The sequence below is a fragment of the Choloepus didactylus genome, chromosome 21 (genome assembly GCF_015220235.1).
Source record: "Choloepus didactylus isolate mChoDid1 chromosome 21, mChoDid1.pri, whole genome shotgun sequence".
In the NCBI taxonomy this organism is placed as follows: domain Eukaryota; kingdom Metazoa; phylum Chordata; class Mammalia; order Pilosa; family Megalonychidae; genus Choloepus; species Choloepus didactylus.
In genome coordinates this window covers 38,226,640-38,248,000 of record NC_051327.1, presented here as the reverse complement: position 1 = coordinate 38,248,000, position 21,361 = coordinate 38,226,640, and the positions used below count along the sequence as shown (strand labels likewise).

General features: G+C 45.8%; 1 protein-coding gene across 3 annotated transcripts in view; it reads right to left on the bottom strand.

Moving 5' to 3' along the window:
- The window catches only part of SNX29 (sorting nexin 29), a 582,670-nt gene that overhangs the window by 197,603 nt on the left and 363,706 nt on the right, over nt 1-21,361 (bottom strand). For all 3 annotated transcript variants that reach the window (XM_037814025.1, XM_037814026.1, XR_005213521.1), the window contains one exon: nt 9,420-9,536. In XM_037814025.1, the coding sequence (XP_037669953.1) occupies nt 9,420-9,536 (117 nt within the window). Of the gene's footprint in view, nt 1-9,419; nt 9,537-21,361 lie in introns of those variants that run through there.

Sequence of the window (21,361 nt, the reverse complement as noted above, 5' to 3'; positions counted from 1 at the left end):
TTCTAAGTTAAACCTTCAGGTGAGACATATTTTTAGTAGCATCTCTTCAATGGCACTTTTAAAAATAATCTCCTTCAAGACTTGGAATGTCCAACTGCAGAATTAAAAAAACCTCATAATTTGGAATGTGCTGTTTAGAGCTGCTGAGGGACTGCATACAATTTAGTACTCGATCATTAGATATGTGGCAAGTGCCACCCAGCTGAAAAGTATATTTCTTATTAAGCTTCTGCACTTAAATAGCATCAGCCCTCAAATGAGATCACTCCTCTGAAGATTTTAGAGATATCTGGAAAGTCCCAAGAAGCATTTTATTTCAAAGTGAACCTTATTACAAAACTTTGGATGGGTTTTTTTCCATCTATCCCACCCCTGAATTTTAAATTACTCCTCCGTCTCTCCCACCAGCTCGGTCGTTTCAACAGTGGATAGAAAGTGTCAGGTGGAAACGGTAGGCAGCTTGCAGTATGAACTAGCACAAAGCCTCTGTTATCCAGTAGGATCCAGGGAGGTGGGTTTCCAGATAATCAAATGTTCTGGTTAATAGAGTGTTGCCATAGAAACTACAGGCACCTGGGCAGATTTATACAACACATGCTCCGAGACTGACTGTGTGTGCCAGGCTCTAAGAAGAGGCTGAGAAGACATGGCAGCCCCAGTTCAGGGAAGCAATAAGTCCCCTGGGGGGCCTGGGGGAGGTGGGTGCAACAAAAATTCCACACAAAGTGATAATACAGAGCGTCAAATGCTAGCACAGAGGGAGGCACAAAGTGCCCCGAAACACAGATTAGGGGCCAGCCAACTGCTCAGGTGGGGAGGGGGCAAGAGGGGACTGTGTGTGGAGGCACCCGTGGAGGTCGATGACACTGTACCCCACTTCAGGGACATCCTGTGAGGCACAACAGTCCTGGATGGGGAAGAGGAAATGGAGAGGACTTGCTTTTTTTCCAGGGCAACTGCAGTGAAGAGCCATTATCTTGGGGCCATCCAGCAAGGCAAGTGTCTGTTGAACTAAACAGAAGAGGAAGGAAGTGGCGAGGGGAGAGACAGAGGCACAGACACACAGAGAAAGGCACACAGGCGTGGGGAAGTGCAGACAGACAGTGAGACAGACAAAGAGACCAATGCACACTCACAGGGGATGTGAGGGAGGCAGAGGAATAGAAATAGACAGAGAAAGAGGGGAGCAGAGAGTGAGAAACAAAGACAAAGATATGGGGGGTGTGGAGAGAGGTGCAAAGAGACCAAAGGGGCACCAGAGCAGCGACAGACTGAAAGACAGAGAAACAAAGAGCCACCGAGAGCGATCAGCAAATACAAGAGAACTAGGGCAACCTGCTCAGGGAGAGCGATATCACTTAACAAAGTAAGTGGGGCAAGGAAGGGGCACAAAGGGCCTCGGAAGAGAAGATAAAAGACCCAGCCTGGGCTGGGAGTAGGGGGAGGCTGCTCAGAGGCCCAGCCTGCCACCCACCGCCAGCCATATAACACCACCTCCTCTCCTCCAGGCCCCACAGATGCCCTGGCCAGGCAGTCTCACCAGATGAAGCCGGCTCTGATGACCTCTTTGCTAGCCAGGGCATCAGTAACAAACAGGAGATGCAAGCCGCCCTAACTTTCCCAAATGTATTCCTCAGGAAACACTTCCATAAGCATCTTCTTAGAAAAGGTGTGCCTTAGGGAAATAATTTGGGGACATTACGCACAGCATATCCACCACCCTTGGAGAGCCACAAGGCAGCCGGTTCATTGGCACCCATAGGAATTCCTACAGTAAAAAAGCCCACCAGGCTTTCTTCAATCCAGTACTTCTCAAATGTATTTGACCATGGAAACCCCTTCACCACCCCCTTTTTATATGAACCAGGACGCACAACTCTCTGAATCATTGTTCTGCTTTTAGGAAACTTGGCCTTCCCCAGGTTCCAAGTTTCCAAAGAGCCTTTCTCATACCAAGGAAAAGTGATCTGTATGCTAAAAAAAAATAATAATTATCTAAAACAACACTTTGATGCCTAATATGAGAAGGAGAGACAAAGAAGAAGGAAGAGCTTCATTTTGGGGGTAGGGAGTGGTGACACGGAGGGCTTCACCAGGGCAGCATCTGAATCTCTCAAACCACCTCGAGTCTGATGCCTGGAGCACAAGGGACAGTCACTAGATTTTGCCTGAAATGGAGGGGGATAAAGAATAAGCAGTGTGGAGTTACGGAATGACTGCGTCCTGGGGTGCCTCTGGGTGCATCAGAAAACCTCACTGTCCTGATTATGGGTTGAATAGTGTTCCTCAAAAGACATGTTCAAGTCTAACTCCCAGGCCTGTGGATGTGACCTTATTTGTAAATAGGGTCTTTGAAGATGTCCTATTTGAAGTAAATAGGATGAGGAGGGCAGACCCTGATCCGACAGGACTGGTGTCCTTACAAGGGGAGGAGCTCTGGATGGACAGCCAGAGACAGCCACATGCCGGAGGCAGAGCCTGAGTTACGGATTCTCAGCAAACCGCCAGAGACCGTACAGACTTCTGAGGGGGCATGGCCCTGTCAATACCTGATTTCATACTTGCAGCCTCCAGAACGGTGAGACAATACGTTTCTGTTGCTTACAGCCAACTGGTCCATGGTATTTTTTTATAGCAGCCCTGGAAAACTAAGATAGTACCTCAGTTTGCTCAGCTGGAAAATGGGCCTAATAAAGTAAATTATACAGAGTTGTCCTGGGGATGAAATGCAAACCCCAAGGACACAGTATGTGGGTAACAAAGGGTGGTCCTCTCATCAGACAGACGAGGGAGGACACAGGTCTGGGGACAATGATGGGCAAAACAAGATGATGGGGGATATTTTGAGTCAGGACAGAGATTCCACAGACCTCCAATCATACCAAGCCAGAACATCTTTTCAGTGTAGGTGGTGGAGATCAGAAATGGGACCAGGGAAGGAGAAATAGAAACCCATCAAAGGGACAAAAAAAAAGAGGACTCCAACTTCAGTTATATAAAGTAAGACCATGTTTCCTCCCCCACTGGAACAACCACCTGCATTTAATGAGTTGCTTTGCCTTTAGCTTTCACTGTGCTGTGACTTTAATTGACCTCTACAGCTTGCAGTCTTACAAAGATTCTATTTCCTTGCCTTGATTTATTATTCAAAATAAGATCTGTTCTCCCAGAGAATTTTCAGGGGTGTGATCAAATCCAGCTAAAAGGTAAAAAACTCCCAGCATTCATTCACATCTTACACCAGAGGGAAAAAAAATAATAATGAGGAAAGAGTCCTAAAAATACTTACATTCAAAAAAAAAAAAAAAAGAAAAAAATTCAACACTTAATCCCCAATTCCTTTTCCTTAAAATAAGTGACTTAGCTTAAAAGTCTACAATATTTCAAAAAAAGATACCACTGAGCGGAAGCTGTGTGCCCTGCTCCAATCTGTCTTCTTTATTATTATTAGGTCTATGCTATCATCTTCTGCTGTATGAAAATGAAGTTACCACTTAGCAAACATTTACTGAGTACCTGCTATGTGCCAGGCACAGGGCCGGGCACCAGGGATTTGGAGATGAGAAAGGGACGGGACGGGATGCTTTCCTTGGGCTGAAGGCTGTGGGCCTTGCTTAGCTGGCAGTCCACTGAACAGCCCAATGAGGCTGGCTCCATGCTTATTCCCACTTGGCAGAAGAGGAAATTGGGGTTTCCGAGCAAAGGAGAAAATCCTAACCCTTGAGTCACTTAAATACTTGGTGGTCTGGGAGGACGTGCAGTCCAGTGTCATCAGAGAGCCAGGTCAGGAGGAAATGAAGGAAAGGGAGGCTGAGATCCCCCAACACAGATGCCTCTCACAATGAAAAGGAGGCAGTGGCTCCAGATCCGAGCCTGAGCTTGAAACTGCTCCTTCCTGCTGCCTCGGCCATCTAACTCAGGGGACACCACAGTGGGCCTAAGGCAATAATGACAAGGTCAAGGCCCCTTGAGGCCACTGCCAACCCAATCATCCCTGACTGGCCAGCCCTCCCCAACAGCCTTCAGGCCCTTAATGACCGTCTTACTCTCTCCTTCCTTGTGGCCACCACAACCTGCCCCCAGGAAAGAATCTGATGGCAATTAGAGCTACTTCCGTGTGAATGGATGTGACTGTGCTGAAGGGTCCGGACTTGAAGCAAAAGGGAGCATGGCACAGAGAGGATGGGCTTGCATAGAAGATGGACCCCAGGGAAACCTGGACTCCGCCACTCACTACCCAGACAATCATTCCTTCCTCCACTCTCACTCAGCCAGCCCTCATTTATTGAGCATCTACCATGTGAATCACTGGGATTCAAAGGGAGCAGAAAGAGACAGGGATTACCTTCATGGAGCAGGGAGACAGACACTGATCAATGACGAGTTGGTGTAAAATTATATGAAGAGAGGGAGGGAGTGATACATATAAACACCCTACTCACCAGGGAGAACCTGACCTTGGCAGGGCAGCAAGAAGGCTTGCCTGAGCAAGAGGCGAGTTGATACTGAGGGGTGCACAAGTCACCTGGGCCCAGAGCATCACTCCAGGCAGAGGGAACAGGTGATGCAAAGGCCCTGTGGTGGGAGAAGCAGTGGGCAGGAACAGGAAGGAAGCCCATGTGGCTGGGGCCAAGCACTGTGCTGGGGCCAAATGGGAATCCCATCCATCTCAGCTGCCATGTTTATAAGAGGGGATAACAAACGCAACCTGACTCACAGGGTGGTCTTCAGAATTAAAGAAGAGAAGGAAGGTGACGAACTGATGTGCACCTGACACATTGGGGGAACGCAGTAACTCACGAGCTCCTGAAGGACGCTGGCCCTCTGGAAAGATTTTCCCACAGCAGGTGGGGGAGGTTGGGAAGAGCCAGTGTCCCTTCCCAATGCCCCAAGAATCCTGCACGGGAAGAGCTCTGGGTCTTCACCCAGCCTGAGTCCCAGGGACTGCCAGACAACCTTCTAATCTGAACATGAGATTTCACACGGATGTTATTCTAACATTGTCATAAAAACAAAAATTGGAAACAACTCAAAATCCATCAACAGGAGCCTGGTAAACAAATTATGGTCTTGCCAATTCAAGGGAACATGATGCAGTTATTAAAAAGAATGATGTAGACCTACATGTAAAGAAAAATAAAGAGATTTCTAGAGTATATTATTACATGGGGCAGGGGAAGTAATATACAGAGCAGGGAATACAGCAGGCTACTAGTTATTAAAGTGTGGCGGTGGGTATGCAGCTTACAAGGCATCGATCATCTCTGGTAAAATAAATCAAAGACCAGTAACAGTTAATGGCTCTGGAGAGAATAACTAGGGATCCAGCGGTAGGAGGGAGGTTTATTTTTTCATTAAATACTCTTTTTACTACTTTATTTTTTAACGTGTATATATAATGCTTGTCAAGAGTCCAAAAAAATTTGATAGTTTTCAATTATTAAAAATAAATAAATCCAGTCTTTCAAGTCAGACAGACCCAGACCTGCCACTTCTCACTGTGTGGCCGTGGATGAGTTATTTCACCTCTGAGACTCAGTTTCCTGTTCTACAAAATGGGAATCATAAGAGCAAGTGTTGCTAGGGTTGGTGAGGATTAACGACTACTACTACTTCAAACGTATTCAATTTTGGGGGCAGATACCAATTAATCGATATTAGCTATTCATACTAAGAGTTATTGATTTGTACTAGCTAATTTGTTTTTATTATTCACAAGGAGAATGACATGCCTAATTTGCTCTATGGAAATGCAGCATAAAGGAACCACAAGGGCTCCATCAGGACCAAGCTGACTCGGTTCCTTGGGGAGGGCCAGGGCCTGCTTCACCCCTGTCCCTCAGCTCCTCTCTCAGTGGGGTGGGCCCTGGAGTGGACTGCACCCTTGGGGCTGGGCAGGGGCAGGGAAGAGACTTACTTGCCCTCCAGACCAGCCCTGCTCACAGCGGGAAACAGGTCAGAACCAGAACTGCCCAACCCCCACAGGGCAAGACGAGACACTGCCCAAGTCTTTGATGTGCCCTGCTTGGAAGGCCACACAGGGACCATGAAGACCTTGCTCAGAAGGGCATGGATGACATAAAGGACCCCCTCATCCCTGCTCCCTGCACTTCCCTGGAGTTGGTATAGTGTGGTGAAAGAAAGCAGGCACGCAATCAAATCTGAGTTTGAATCCAGGCTCCACTACACACTCACGGAAAGATTTTGGGCCTCTCTGAGCCTCAGTTAACTTATAAAACAGAGATGATACCACCTCCCTCAGAGGGTTCTTAGTACACAATAGAGGCTTATTAAATGTGCTCTCACTCAGGGAAACTGACATTCCCCTAATTAAAGAAGTCCACAAAGACTTCTACTAAGTTTTGTATCTGTTGGAGTCAGGGAAGGACACACAGGCGGTGACGTTAGCACGCTAGCCTCACAGAAAAGAAGGGGGTCTGAGTGAACTGGCCCCTCCAACAGTGCTTTCCCACTATAAATGCTGAGCCTCCTGATGGAGTACTGACAGTGACAGTACACACTGTCAAAAAAAAAAAAAAATATATATATATATATATATATATATATCAAACCTGCATTTCATCAAGCCTCTAGAGCTCATCATCAATTTAAAGGAAAGAGGGGAACAGAGGACCATATTAAACAGCACTACAGGGTTGCAATCACCAACTCCAGACTGTGAAAACCTATCGTACAAAAGACCAAGTTTCTTCAACAACAAGAAAAAAGACAAAGGAAAGGATAAAAGATAAAAGAGTGAGATGGATGGGGAGTCAACATATTATGAGAGACTTACGAGACATATCAGCCTATTGCATTATTTGGACTTCATTAGGATCCTAATTTGAGCAAATAAACAGACAAAAATTTTGAGATAATCAGAAAAAAAAAATTGAACATTGAGTGGATATTTGATGATGATAATAAATTCTTAATTTTTAGGTGTGATAATGGTATTGTGAACATCTTTGAGAGATAAACATTACAATATTTATGAATTAAGTGATTCAATGGCTTGGATATGCATGCAAATAATCTGGTTTGGGAAGTGGATGAATAGAATGCATATGCATGAAGCAAGACTGGCTGTGAGTTGTCTAGAATTGAAGCTGGGCGATGGTCTGTAAGGTTCATTGTAGGGTTATGTCTACTTTTATATATGTTTGAAATGTTCTATAATATGAGGCTTCATTAATAGTGAATGATTATGCACAGATTGGGAGGAGATACTTATAATGCATATAACTGAACAAATACATAAAGAACTGCTACAAATCAGTAAGAATAACAGATACAATTCAATAGAAAAAAAAGGGCAAAGGCTATCTCAGAAACAAGTCATAGAAATGTAAATAGGGCAATTCTCTGTGAAGTTTAAGATACCCCCACATTGACCTTAAGGAAACAACTGTGACCTAAGAAGAGATAATAAATGGGCTGCTGCTGTCGTAAGAGAGAAAAGTAGACATTGTGTGTCTCCTAATGGAAAATACTGCCCGACAATAGAGCTATGTTACCAACAAAATTAAGCCTGAACTGAAGACTCTAGAGCCACATGCCAATTTAAGCAAATACAAGGAACACAGGGACGTTTCAAGTAACACCACAGAGATGCAGTCAGGAAAATCCAGGTGGTGAAAGTTGACTCAGTGCCTTCAATAAATGAGTCATGAAGAAAAAAATGAGAGAAAAAGATGGAGGAGGGCTCTATAGGTTAAAAGAAACATAAGAGATACATCAACAGATTACAATGTGTGGCCCTCACTGTGGATTGTGATTCAAAAACCTATAAAAAATTATAAGGCAATTAGAAATTTGAGCACTGACTGGATATTTGATGATATAAAGGAATTACTGGTAATGGGGGAGAATGATAATGATATTATATTTATGTTTTGTTCTTCTTAGAAATATATACTAACACATCTAAAGATGAAATAATACAATTTGATTCAAAATAATATAGAAGGGGAAAGTGGGTGCAGCAACTTGAAACAAGACTGGCCGTGCTTGATAATAGTTCAGCTGGATGACAGATTTGTAAGGTGCTTTATAATCATCTGCCTGCTATTGGGTATTTGCTGGGTATTGAATCATGTACCCCACAAAAGACATGTTCAAGTCTTAATCCTCATTCCTGTGTGAGCCCATCCACAAATAGGACCTCTGAAGACGTTATTAGTTAGACTCATTTGTGAATAGGAGCTTTGAAGACCCTACTTAGATGAGGCCAAACTGAATAAGGGTGAGCCTTAAACCATATGTTCGGGGTTCTTGTAGGCAAAGGAAATTCAGAAGCAGTGACTCAGAAGGAGCCAGAAGTCAGTGGAAATCAGAGGACCGGACAAGGAAAGAGAGAAGGCCATGTGACAGAACGCAACAGACTCTGGGACAAAGCCAGCCCTGCCGGACCTTGGAGTTGGATGTCTCACCTCCAAAACCTTGAGACAGGAAATCCCTATTGTTTAAGCCACCCACTGGGTGCTTTTTATAGCAGACCTGGCAAAGTAAGACAGTATTTCACATTTAACATAATTTTTTTTAAAGGTTTTAAAACAAAGAAATTATTTTACATGTGAACAAAAGGTCAAGTATTACAAGGTTCATGGCATCAAGGTTCATGGCAAAATACTGAAAACAACTGGAATGCCTATGAATACAGGACAGGACTAAAACTATTTGTGGTATTTCATTCAAAAAAGAACCAAGAGCAAAAAAGCAAATGACCCAAATGAGCATGATTCTGTCCACCAGGGGCCCTTTGGAATGTCTGGCAACGTTCTTGATTTGTCACAATGCAGTGGGTGGGGTGGGGGATGCTACTGGCATCTAGCGGGGAGAGGCAGGGACGCCACCAAACATCCCACAATGCAGGGGACAGCCCCACGACAGAGGATCACCCAGCCCCAAATGCCTTCAGTGCTGCAGCTGAGAAAGCTGTTCTACAACTACATGGGTACACTCCAAACCATAATATTGAATTCAAAACAAAACAATTTAAAAGGTGGCAGACAGATTTTCAGCGATACCATGGAGGGAAGAGTTAAGAACAAAGCACTAAGACTGTTTAGTGCTCATGAGAATGTATCTGTGTAGTAAAGTATAAAAACCATGGGGGTTATCCAGCAGGGTGGGGGTGGGGTAGGAAATAGGGCAAAGGGGGCTTCAATAGAATTTGTAATATTTTATTTATCCCAATTTACCCTACCAAAAAATCCCAAATTTGGTAAAGGTTACTACAGGTAAAATCTAGGTGGTGAGTACACAGATATTACTTCTTTTGGTCTCTGTGCTCTTCTATCCTCTTGACATTGCTAATAACTGAAAAATAAAGTGGGGTGGGGGGCCGCAGAGGCAGGTGAAGGGACAGGGAAGCAGGCAGCAGGGCGAGGCCGAGAGCTCCCCGCGCACACACTCACCGGGCCCCGGAGATCGATGAGCTCCTGTCTCATCTGGGACACGAGGGCCTCCCTGGCCACCAGCGCCCTGTGCAGCCGCTCGTTGAACTCGATCAGCTCGCCGTGCATCTCCGCCACCTGCAACACACAAGCGTGGGACACGGAGCTCAGAGGCAGCCCCTCTCCCTCCTCCCTGATGCTCTCTGCTGGGCCTTGGCAGGCTGTTGGGGCTGGAAACGATGGCATGGCTTCTTGCCACTAGACCCAAGGAGCTCATGTAAACCTACCCATGAGGAGAGTAAGTTTTTCACTTGGTCGATTTTAACACTTTAGCATCCACAGTCCACACATCAGAATATGCCCGCCACTGGACTATTTTGGACTTCTTTTATTCTCAGTTAGTGAATACTGTTCTAGCAAAGGCTTTCTTTCTAATCTGAGTTGTACCAAGGCCTCATCAAAGATGGTGACAATGACGGTGATAGATCCAGTTGCAGCAGCAAAACTACCCTTTAGTCACTGCTCATTCTGTGCCAGGATAAATATTTTCTAGAAATGTCAACTGTCTTCATCACAGTAGCTCTAAAATGTGAGCAGTATCATTCCCATTTTACAGAAAGGGAAAAAATATCTTTGGAGTTTAAGAAGCTTGCTTAACGTCACCTAGCTAACAAAGAGCAGAGTCGGGGTTCAAACTCAGCCACAACTGACTCCAGAGTCCCGGCTCCTGGCCACGGGGCAGTGTGCCACAGTCCCTCCACCCAGGTGCCCGGCTCGGGGTGGCAGCCCACTCGGATCTGCTGTGAGCACTCAAGGTTTTCCCAGTGTAGTCAATACACTTGGCTGATCGCAAATAAGTTTAAATGGAGGTGGCTCTAAGGTAGGCTGCAGTCGATGTATGCAATGAACAACAGCATTTCCAGCTGTAACTTACAAAGGGCACAAAGATATCCCATATGTCTGAAGCATTCAATAATTTCTCTGATTTCAAGAGTGATCTTGCTGGGGTTTAAAAATCAAATTCAGTACTGATACATGCCATAACCTGAATAAACCTTGAAAACATTATGCTAAGAGAAAGAAGTTCAGACACAAAAGGCTGCACATTGTACGAATCCATTTATGTGAAATATCTGGAATAGGTAACTCCATGGAGACAGAGAGCAGATTAGTGGTTGCCAGGGGCTGGGAGCAGGGAGACACGGGAGTGACTGCTTAGTGAGCATGTGGTTTACGTTAGGGGTGACGAAAATGGTCTAGAGCTAAACAAGTGGTTGTGATTGCACAACACTGTGAATGTACTAAATAAATGCCAAAGTGAACTGTACACTTTAAAATGGTTAAAAAAATCTAATTCAACTATAATTTTTTTATTTCAAATTTTCTAAAATTTACAAACACTCTAAACCCATCAACCAACAACTCCCCCTCTCCCCTCCCCCAGCCCCTGGTAACCTCTAACCTACTTTCTGTCTCTACCAATTTGCTAATTTACTATTTCATATAAGAGGAATCATACAGTATTTGTTCTTATATGCCTTGCTTATTGCACACAGCATGTTTTCAAGGTTCATCCATGTCATAGCATGTATCAGAACTTCATTCCTTTTTACAGCTGAAATTCAATTATAATTTAAATGACATTTTAGAGAAATATAAAAGTCAATTCTGCCATATTCTTCAGATACTCTGAATGAAGAATCTTGAAATCATCTTAAACAGAAGACTCCCAGAATGCAGAGATGGAGCAGACCCTCTCCAACCCCTGTCCCCCTGCTCTTCCAAGAGACCACCCTCTTGTACCTCCGACTTCACAGGCACTTGTCAACCGCATGTAATGTGTAAATAGTATCAGCCCACTTGCAATAAGTATTCTAACTGAGATAAAGCATACTCTCAAAATAAAGAAGGTATGTAGGGAGAAGCTTGGTGGGGAAAAAAATGTCATTAAGCTGAGCCTTGATGTCTCAGGCGGAATAGAGTGGTCCTCCTTTTTTTCCTTTTGATATGTTATACAAATAGTAAAAGATGCAGAAAGAAACACACCAAGATATTAACGTTAGTCAAAGAACTGTTTTCTTCCCATTCTTTGTACCTTCCCATAGTTTTAAATTGTCTAATAATGGGCACTCTTTCATTTACTGGCAAGGCAAATCACTCAGACCCTTTAAAAGAATTAAAATTCTCCACCTGAACCTAAAGAGTCTTCGTGCAATCAACATGAAATTTGTCAGGCTCCCAACCGCAATCCTGGTTCTTGCATTAAGTTGCTCTGTGACTCTGCACTGAAATGGCAACCACCCTGTCCCTGAGGTGACTCCTCTTTCAAACCTGAAATACAAAGTGAAAATGGCACAAAAGACCCTCCCTGCACACACCATGCAATTAACGAAGCAAGAAAAGTCACTGAGCCTTTTAACCGGCCTTTTTCCTTGTATACACCCAAAATTAACATTCCGCAGTTGCCTTATTCCTTTTGTATGAATAAAGCTTCAGTTGATCTTCTTTTGGCCTTTAACAAACCAACACAATATTACTAATAATGCCTGTCCAAAATCTCTACAGGAGCCACAAATACCCTCCAAGAGCCTCCTCAGGGCTGTGAATCCATTTACCAGGCAATAAGCAAAGAAATACACAACTGCCAATACTCCTGCTAACTACCTGCTAATGTGCCCCACAAAATGCAAGCTTTAAATAAATGCCACTGTCACTTCCAGAGCAGAGCAGGTTTTCTGTTTGGTTTTGTTTTTGTTTTGTTTTGCGGTGGGAGCCTGAGTGCTAAAACAATTTTCCATTAATGCATAAAACATCGAAACATCCAGGCTTCAAGTAGTGTTTATTATGAGCTGTCAAAACCCTGGTTCTCTCTTGCAGCCAGAACAGTGACTTGACCACATCAGACAAAGAGTTCATTTTCACTAGGGAATGGGGAAAAAAAAAAAAAAAATCAGATGGAACCGAGGAGACAAAATCTGATGAAATTTCTAGCAGCTATTAAAACTACAACATTCGTTGTTACTAGGTTCTGAATTTTCACATCACATATCCCTATGTTCAACCATCGATGTAAACAACTTTTATCTTACATACACTATACTGAGCTTACTATTCCTCAAATAATTATTTCCAAACCTAGTAAAACTAGAAATAAATTCAAGACTTAGAGAGAGCTGCAGAAGAGGCATCTGGGATCACAAATAGTTCTCATTATCATAAAAATAAAACTAGGCTGCACAACCACTGCCTGCTGGAATTTCCATTAGGCTTTGAGGACACATACAGGTCTCATCTGACTGTCATTCCTTATTTTAAACAGCCAAAGAGAATCGCTGGGAATAGGAGAGAAAGAGAATATGTACACTCCAATCCATTCTCTGCCAAGCAGCTAGTGATCTTCCCAAAGTAACATCTGATGTTGTCACCTTCTGTTTAGAACCCTCAATGCTGCCCACTGCCCTAAAGGTAAAATCCAAGCTCCTCCAAGCTCTGGCCCCAGCTGGCCGCCCACCCCAACTGCCATCCCATCCCCACTCAACTCCCTCTTGGCTCCTCACTAATGTTGCTCCAGCCCCCCAGGTCTTGGCTGTCCCATAAACAGCCTGCAGACAAAGAGGAAAAGGACACATCCAGCAGAGGAAACTATATGCAAAAGTCAAGCGTTTGGCAGGGAGGCCCTTGAGAGAGGTGGTTAAGGGCTCAGGTTTGGTGCAAATCACCAGAGGTGATTCATCTAGGAAATGAGGATTAAAAAGAACGTACCCACCTTTATATCCATACAGTGGAATATTAGTCAGCCATAAAAAGAAATGAAGTGCTGAGACATGCTACATATGGATGAACCTTGCAAACCTTATGCTGAGTCAAAGAAGCCAGATGCAAAAGGACAATAATTGTAATGACTGCAAGTACATGAAATATCAAGAATAGACAAATTCACAGAGACAGAGTAGATTAGAGGGGGAGCAGGGATGAGGAGTTATTACTTAATAGATACCGAGTTTCAGTTTTTGGTGGTAAAAAAGTTTCCTCAAAAGAGGCTAAAATGGCAAACTGTAGGTGCTACATATGTTACCACAATTTAAAAACCAAGTCCCCACCTCGCAGGCCACTGTGAGGATTAAACGAGCTGCAGCCCTCTTGGCGCTGCAGCACCAGGTCAGGAGCAGGCTCGAGGCTCCAGGAACGAGAGCTGGTTTTACTTTTGAATGCTGAAGCTCAGGATGGGTAATCAAGAAAGAGGACATGAAGGAGGATGAGGACAGGCAAGTTTCCAGGGGCCAGCTGGAAAAGGGGCCACACGTACCTGACCGAGGAGCTCAACCACCTGTAGGGAAAGACTCAGCATCCCGAGCGAGAGCATCACAAGCAGGATGACTAACCCCCTGCCAGGCATTGTGCTAGGAGCCGGGGAGCCCGGGAAGCAGACGGACAGGACCCCTTGTCATGGAGTCATAAAGTCCCCATCCATGCGGTCAGACAAATCATGACAGAGCTCAATGAGAGAGGACAGCATGGAAGGAAGCCTGGGTGTCAGGGAAGGCCCCTCCAAGGGATGATGTTGAGGGGTCACTTGGCACCATCAAGAGGACAGCCTCCTATGGCAGGACAGATCCACCCCCTACACCACCAGTAGGCACTCACTGTGCCCCGGTACCACCAAGCTCAGGGCCAGCTTGAGAGTCTGGCATAGTTCTTTCTTACTTTCAGTAGTTACATTTTCACAAAGAATAATCAGAAGGCAGTGAAGGAGGTGGTGCCACTTGACAACACTAATTACTGTCACAAAGCAAAAGCCAACACTGGGTAGAGATACACTGACCAGGGCTGATATGGCTTCAAACACAGCCCGAGGTGGGCCAAAGGACTGGGAATGGAGTCTTGGCTCTCTGCAAGGCTTCAAAGACTTTATGGGCCCAGCCCAGGAGAAGAGCTGGCTGATAGAAGATGTGGCTCCTAAGTGGAGCTTGGAATGGGCACAACTTAATGGTTAATAAATTAGTATGGTGCAAATGCTTACTGGTCATCATTTTGGTTTCAATCCCTTAAGATGGGGAAAAGAAGACAGAAAAATTTAAGAAGTTTTAAGTCACAAAACTATTTGTTACCATCTATCAAACTTTTAAAATTGCTCACCTTTGGCTTGGCACATTGCTGCTAGGGAGTTATCCTGTCCGTAAACTTGCATATGTCCTTGAAGCATGATTTTAACTGGAACCTAACCTAAATGCCTACCAATTAGGGGCTGGTAACATATCATGATTCAGCGTCTTTCTCCTACTGCCCCCTGGACAGACATCACTAATCAATCATCACACTCCTTCCTTAAGAAAGTGCACTGGCCTGCAAGATGACCCCTATTTGGTATCCCTGGTGTAAAACGTGGGGGAAGCATCATCAAGGTGTGATTTGAGTTGGGCTGTGGAAGATGATGCCTTGGAGCTTCAGGAGACTGAGCAATCCCTTTCAGCTAGAGCTGGAAGACAGTCAAAAAATAATCTGTGAAAAAGCCTTTCAGTCTGTAAAAATCCCAGGAATTATCATAATTACCTGCCAAATCACAAAAAAATTATAAATTAAAAAAAAAAAAAAAAAAAAAAGCTGGTCTGGCAATTCTTTTTGTATCAGAATGTTCTCTCTAATCACATTCAGGTAAATCACGCTTTGTCATCCTTTGGCTGACTAATTAGATATTTCCTGATTAATTAGATCAAGACATCCCCCAATTATCAATGGCAGCTGAGGCTCTTCTGTTCATAAACTCCAAAACTCTCCAAAAACATCCATTCAGATGCCTCAGAACTAAGTTTTCATAAAACTCACAAGTCATTTTCTGACCCCACTAACACTGGCTACAGAGAGGGATCTAGAATCTTTCTGTGATGACCACTTTGCTGTACCTGCCTGGTTAAGGGCAAACACCACCTAGCCAGTGCCCACTTTGCCTTAACATGCAGCACCAACCACAGTCAGGCATTTCATGTACACCCCGTGCATTGGCTCGTGTAGCCTCCGCAGCCCTCCTGCGGGGTGGGCACATCCATCTAATGGAGGAGGCCGGCAGGGCTCAGAGAGGGGACAGCGGGAGCGTGACCCCACACCCTAATGGTCCCTGTCTGTGCTCTCTGCACACTCTCACAGCTCTTGGGGTATGGAAGAAAGCTGACCCCCTCCTAGTGGTTGATGGAGAGAAAGTTTAAACCACAGAGTAGAGAGAAAACAGTGGCCAGTGACAGTGGCTCTCAACCAAACTGGTTCTTAGTCACTTAGAGCTAGAATGATGCTATCAACATTTGTCATTCTTTGAGTGTTCTTGTGGAATTTTCAGTTTTGCTTTCCTGTGGAGTGTCAATGTAGACTTGAAACTAAGAGAATTACCTAATTTGTCTAGACCTAGCCTAGGACACATGGGCAAAGGCAGGAAGCCCTTAAAAAATGACAGTTGCTATTACTCTCTCTGACCCTGGGCTGTTGAGGCTTCTGCACAGGCACCTTACGGTATCAGGTCAGGGTTCTCCAGAGAAACAGAACAGGAGAAAGAAATATATATATTATTAAATCTTATACGAAATCTCTTAATGTATAGATTAAGAGATTTATTCTAAGGATTTGCTCCTACGATTGTGGGGGCTGGTAAGTCTGAATTCTGTAGGGGAGGCCACAGGCTGGAAATTCTGATAAAGGTGATATTGAAGTCTTGACTCCAAATTCCTTCAGGGAAGCTGGCAGGCTGGAAATTCCAGTATGAAAGATGTGATGTGGAATCTTGAGGCAGGATTTCTTCTGACCTCTGGAACCACCAGTTCTTGCTGGTAAGATGTCCAACTGATTAAATGAGGCCTTCCCACATCAAGGAAGGTAATCTTCCCTACTTAAGGTCAAGGGGTTACAGATGCTAATCTCATCTACAAAATGCCTTTACTATAACAAGCAGGCCAGCATTTGACCAAACAACCGGATGCCACAACCTAGCCGGCTGACTCATGGACTTAACCATGAACACATACGCCCATTTCCCACAGGAGGAAGGTGAGTCTCAGACACTGAGTCACAGAGCTGAGGAGCGAGAGTTCAGATTGGATCCCAGTTTTTACAGCTCTAATGCCCATGCCCTTCCCATCACGTGGCCCTAGAAGGTGACAGACAGATGAACCAGGAGAAGTACTGTGCCCACTGGAAAGTGGGGGACACCTCGGCTCAGGGAGGTTAACAGATCCATCCAGGCACACGCAGTCTATTCCCTCACAGAGCCAAATCGGTAGGCAGGTTTCCTGCTTTCAGATCCACTGCTCTCTGCTCCTCCCCTGAGACCGTGAGACACTCAAAGGAGATGGGAAACGGGGAGGTATCCCGTCAACTGACACTCTCTCCCCACATAAGGGGCACTGATGACAGTGGGGAGCAGGGGCCGTGGGCCGGGCACATGGAGCACCCACTCTGTGCCAGGGCTGCTCTGAGCACTCTCATGAATTGCCTCCTTCAGCCTCCACAACTCCCCTGGGGGGTACGTGCTGTGACTGTCCTTAATTTTACAGATGAGGAAAGTGAGGTACAGAAAAGGTAAGCAACTTGCCCACAGCCCACAGGAAGGAAGCAGCAGATCTGGGATGCGGGCTCCTGAGCCCACGCCTCGCAGCCTGACCATCGCCGTGATTCTGAGCCAGCGTTCGCAAGGCGGCAGCAGGAAGCTGAGGACCTGATGAACCGCCGGACAGGGAGCATCTTAGCTTCTGAGCCAAAGGTCAAGAGCACCGCTGCCCCGCTCCTGGGGAAAAGGCACTGTCAGCCCTCGGCAAATGATGCTGATCAGCAGACTGTGGAAGAAATTTGCAAACATCCCCTTTGGGGTGAACCTAGCAGTAAAGGAAGGAGCACCCAGAGTAAGCAAGAACCTCGGCAAAGGCAGGGCCTGCTGGGTTCTGGGTTCAGAGTCCAAAGCAGACCCCCAGAGATTCCAGGAGCTTCCCGGCAGCCAGGATGAAGCTTTGCAATTGTATTTGCTTCATGTGAAGGCGTTCTGGAGACCAGTTTCAAAATGAAAATCCCAATATGAAGACATTGCTACAAACTGTCAGATATAACTTCTGAATGTTCCATATTAAGGAACCCTCTAATGGGGAGAAGCCTCAGATGGGGTGTAGAAAAACAAGGGGCATGTAGGTTAAATCCAGCCGAGGTCCTGTCTACTCACTGCTGTGTGACCCTGAACGAATAATTTCACATCACTGAATTTTGATACCTTATTTGTAAAATGAGGCTATTACCCCCCCCATTGAACAGTTTTTCGTAAGAAACAAAGAAATAATAACTTCCCAAGGCTCTCAGCTTTGCAGACCATCACTGACTCATACTTAAGCAATCATAATGAGTGCTTCCTGACTGTCAGGCACTGTCCTAGGTGTTGTACACATTAACGCTCAACAAGCCTGGAAGGTACAATTTATCCCCATTTTACCGATGAGGACATCAAGGCTCAGAAAGGTAAAGCAACTGTCCAGAATCATGACACCTACCAGGAGGGCAGATGGTCTGCCTCCAGAGCTCCCAGGCCAGGACTCCCACCTTCCGATTCCCTCCAGCTTCTTTGTCTTTCCTGCCCACCTTTCACTTTAGTTCTTCTGGGGATGGGGAGTGACCCCAGGAAGGTGATGGGGAAGGAGCTGTGGTTTCTTGGGCCTGATCCTCCTGGACATCCCATCCTGAAGGTGCCTGAGCACGTGCTCAAAGCCCTCAAGGCAGATCCCGCCTGAAGTGGCCCTGAGATAAAGTTGCAAGGGCTCTATCTGCCTGAACCACTGAGATAAGTACAGGATTGTAAGGATACCCTGGTGATAGCTCCACATTTAAAAAAGACCCCCTTAATCTCCTCTGTAACAAGCCCCTCTGTGCTCAGAATGTGGAGTTGGAGAGAAGAAAGACTTCAAAACATTTGGCTGAAAGTAGGGTTTAGTAGAGGGGAGAAAAAAACCTAGCGCCAACAACAGCTCAATTAATAATGGCATGCTTCTGAGAAACAAATGTTTATATAACTGTCACAGCTCTGCCAGGAGCCACTGAGCCCCGGTCCCTCAGGCTGGTTCTCATCTCCTGTGATGTGTGACCTTTCCGGGTACACACAAGGCAAGCCACAGGGAAAGCCTGCTCTGAGCAGCAGCTGCGAACAGCCCCGATAACACCTTGTCTCTCCTGTCCCCCACTAAGGGCCCTTAAAGAGCAGAGGCAAAATATAAGGAAACGACAATGATAAAACACCAGACAACAGCTTTCTGGTGGTTGTTTGAAACAAGTAAGCAATGATGGGAGAAAAAAACAAAAATGAAACTGTAAGTTCCAGTCCTCTGCAAGATGCATGCACACAGGAAGGGAAGGCGAGCAGAGGCACACACACAGCTGTTAAGAGTTTTACACAGGTTCCATCGATTCTCATCCATCCTTTTAGAGCAACACTGAAGATGCCACATGGGTGAGGGCAGCGACTATGCAGCCAGGCGGCAAAACCCATCTGCCCCCAACTAGCTGTGACTTCGGGCAAGTGACTCCATCACTCTGCACCTCAATTTCTCATCCATAGCTGAGGTGAATAACACTGCAAATTCCACAGGGCTTTACTGAGGTTTAAATACGTCAGTACATAAGAAGTGCTTAGCTCTGGCCTGGGCATGCACAAGGTACTCCCTGAATGTCAGCCATTGCCATCCCATTATCCTGGCGCCAAGGAAAAATCCCAGTGTGCTCGCTGCTCCTGGGGATTCAACATCCTTAATCAGATCTGCCCTTTCCCCTCTATTCCCCGCCCCATCCTGTCCCCTCTTATCTTCCTTTCCCACCCCCAAACTGACACTCAAATGGCCCTTCTAAAATGCCCCCTCTGCAAATAAAAATATAAAAAAAAATAAAAAAAACCCTTTGATGTTTACAAATAAAATATGATGTCTGCAATTTCTTTCAAAATAATATGGGGGAGAGGGCTAGTGGGGGACAAGTATTGGGTAGGATTGGCCTTGGGATGATGGCTGCTGGGGCCTGGTGGGCCATGTAATGGGTACAGGGAGGTACCTTATACTGCTTGTCTACATTCACTTTTCTCTGTAGTAAAAAGTTTAAAAAAAATCCCTCAATAGCGTCTCACTAGTCTCCTTGGCATGAGATACAAGCAGGGGAGGGAAGGAGAGGGGAGAGAAGAGGGGAGGGGATACTGTAAAAGAAGAACTGGCACTGACCAAGCGAGAACACCTTCTGCCCCTCCACCTTGCCCCCGCCCTTGCACCCCTCCTACAACCCTGTCGACCATTCAAAGTTTAACTCAAATCCCAATTTACCTCCCTCCTCCACACCTCTGATCCATTTATCCATTGTCTCCATAAATGGTTCCTCCCAAGTAAGAACAGCAGCAGTTACTGTTTCCTGGGTACTTTCTACATGTCAAGCACCATCAGGGCCTCAGATAAAGGCTCTTTGGTGCAAATAAGAAAAAGGTGTGCCTTCTGAGAGGCTGCAGCCCCCACAGGGTCTTGGCTTGGTAAACAGAGCACAGGCTGGATACAACTTCCTCTGGTCCCCAGAGCCATGTGTCCTTGGACAGTGTACAGCCTGCACAACTGCACACAGCAGCCTCAGACACTGTGCTGGACGCTGGGGTTGCTCCCATTTTACCAAAGAGGAAACTCAGTTCCAAAAAGACTAGAACACTTGCCCATGGTCATACAGAGATTGCAAGTAGCAGCAGTAGTAGACACCCAGACCCACCCTCGTTTTGTTACACAAACCTCCCACAGAGAGAGGCATGGCACTGCCAGGGTGGGCCCTCATGCACCCCAGCAGACAGTGCTGCTCCCCAGCAGCTCACACAGTCCTGGCCCAGTCCTGACCAGAGCACTGGATCTCCCCCAACTACACCAGTCCACCGGGGATCCTGCCAAAGCCACAGTGAAACCAGACACTTGCAGAGCTTATCTTTGCTCAATCAGTTATGGGAGGGTCAGTGGAGGAGAAGGGGGAAAAGGCTCCATGCTGGTGACACAGCAGATAATGGAGTTTACCTGGCACCATACAATGGTGGTAATTACAACCCATTACAAGCATAAAACACTGCTCAGCTGGGCTTGTGAAAGTGGATCAAGAATTACTTGAAAAGGCTCTGCAGCCCTCTCTTTTCAAACACACGGCTGTTACACGCTCACAGAGGATGGCTATCGATCTACCAAGAATCCAGGACTAGAAGGCAGCTCAGGCCTTGGCCCCTTTGCTCCCCAGCCCAGAACACCATCTCCAGCCAGCAGGACGGGTGGCGGGGGAGGGAGAGCAGGGCAAGGAGGAGGTGGTAGCAGAGCCGGTTCTCAGCATGCCATCTGCGTAAATTCATCCAGAAGGTCCCTTACGTGACCTGTCCATGGCACAGTCCCTCCTATGGAAACTCATCTTGAATATCTAGGAGTTTCAGATCTGGGCATTTACTCATCATTCATTCATTCAACAAATATCTACTGAGCATCTCCTCCTGTCTACCAAGCCCTGTTCCAATCACTGCAGATACAGTAGCAAACAAGAGAAAAAATTCCATCTACCAGATCAGGAAAGAGGCTTGCACAGGGTCAGTCCTAGTGAAAGCTCATCAACAGAGGACTTCACATCAGAACCCAGAGCCTGTGCTCTTAGCCACTGGGCTGCAAAATCTCCTGCAGCTCTGGGGCCATTATTGTTGCTACAGAGTTTCTTCTCTGTGCCCTTCTGGAACTACTTACTCATCCACTCATGAGAAAATAATGCAGTGCACATTGTTTCACTCATTCAACATTTACTGACTGAGCGGCTGTGCCAGCCACTGTCCTGGGTACTGGTGTCACTGGTGACCAGGACCTTACCCTCAAGAAGCCCATGGATTCTTTTAGACTCAGATGGGCAGTCCACAGTTCCCATACCGCATGGCAAGGTCCCTGGGGCCTGGAGGAGAGCCACCCACCCAG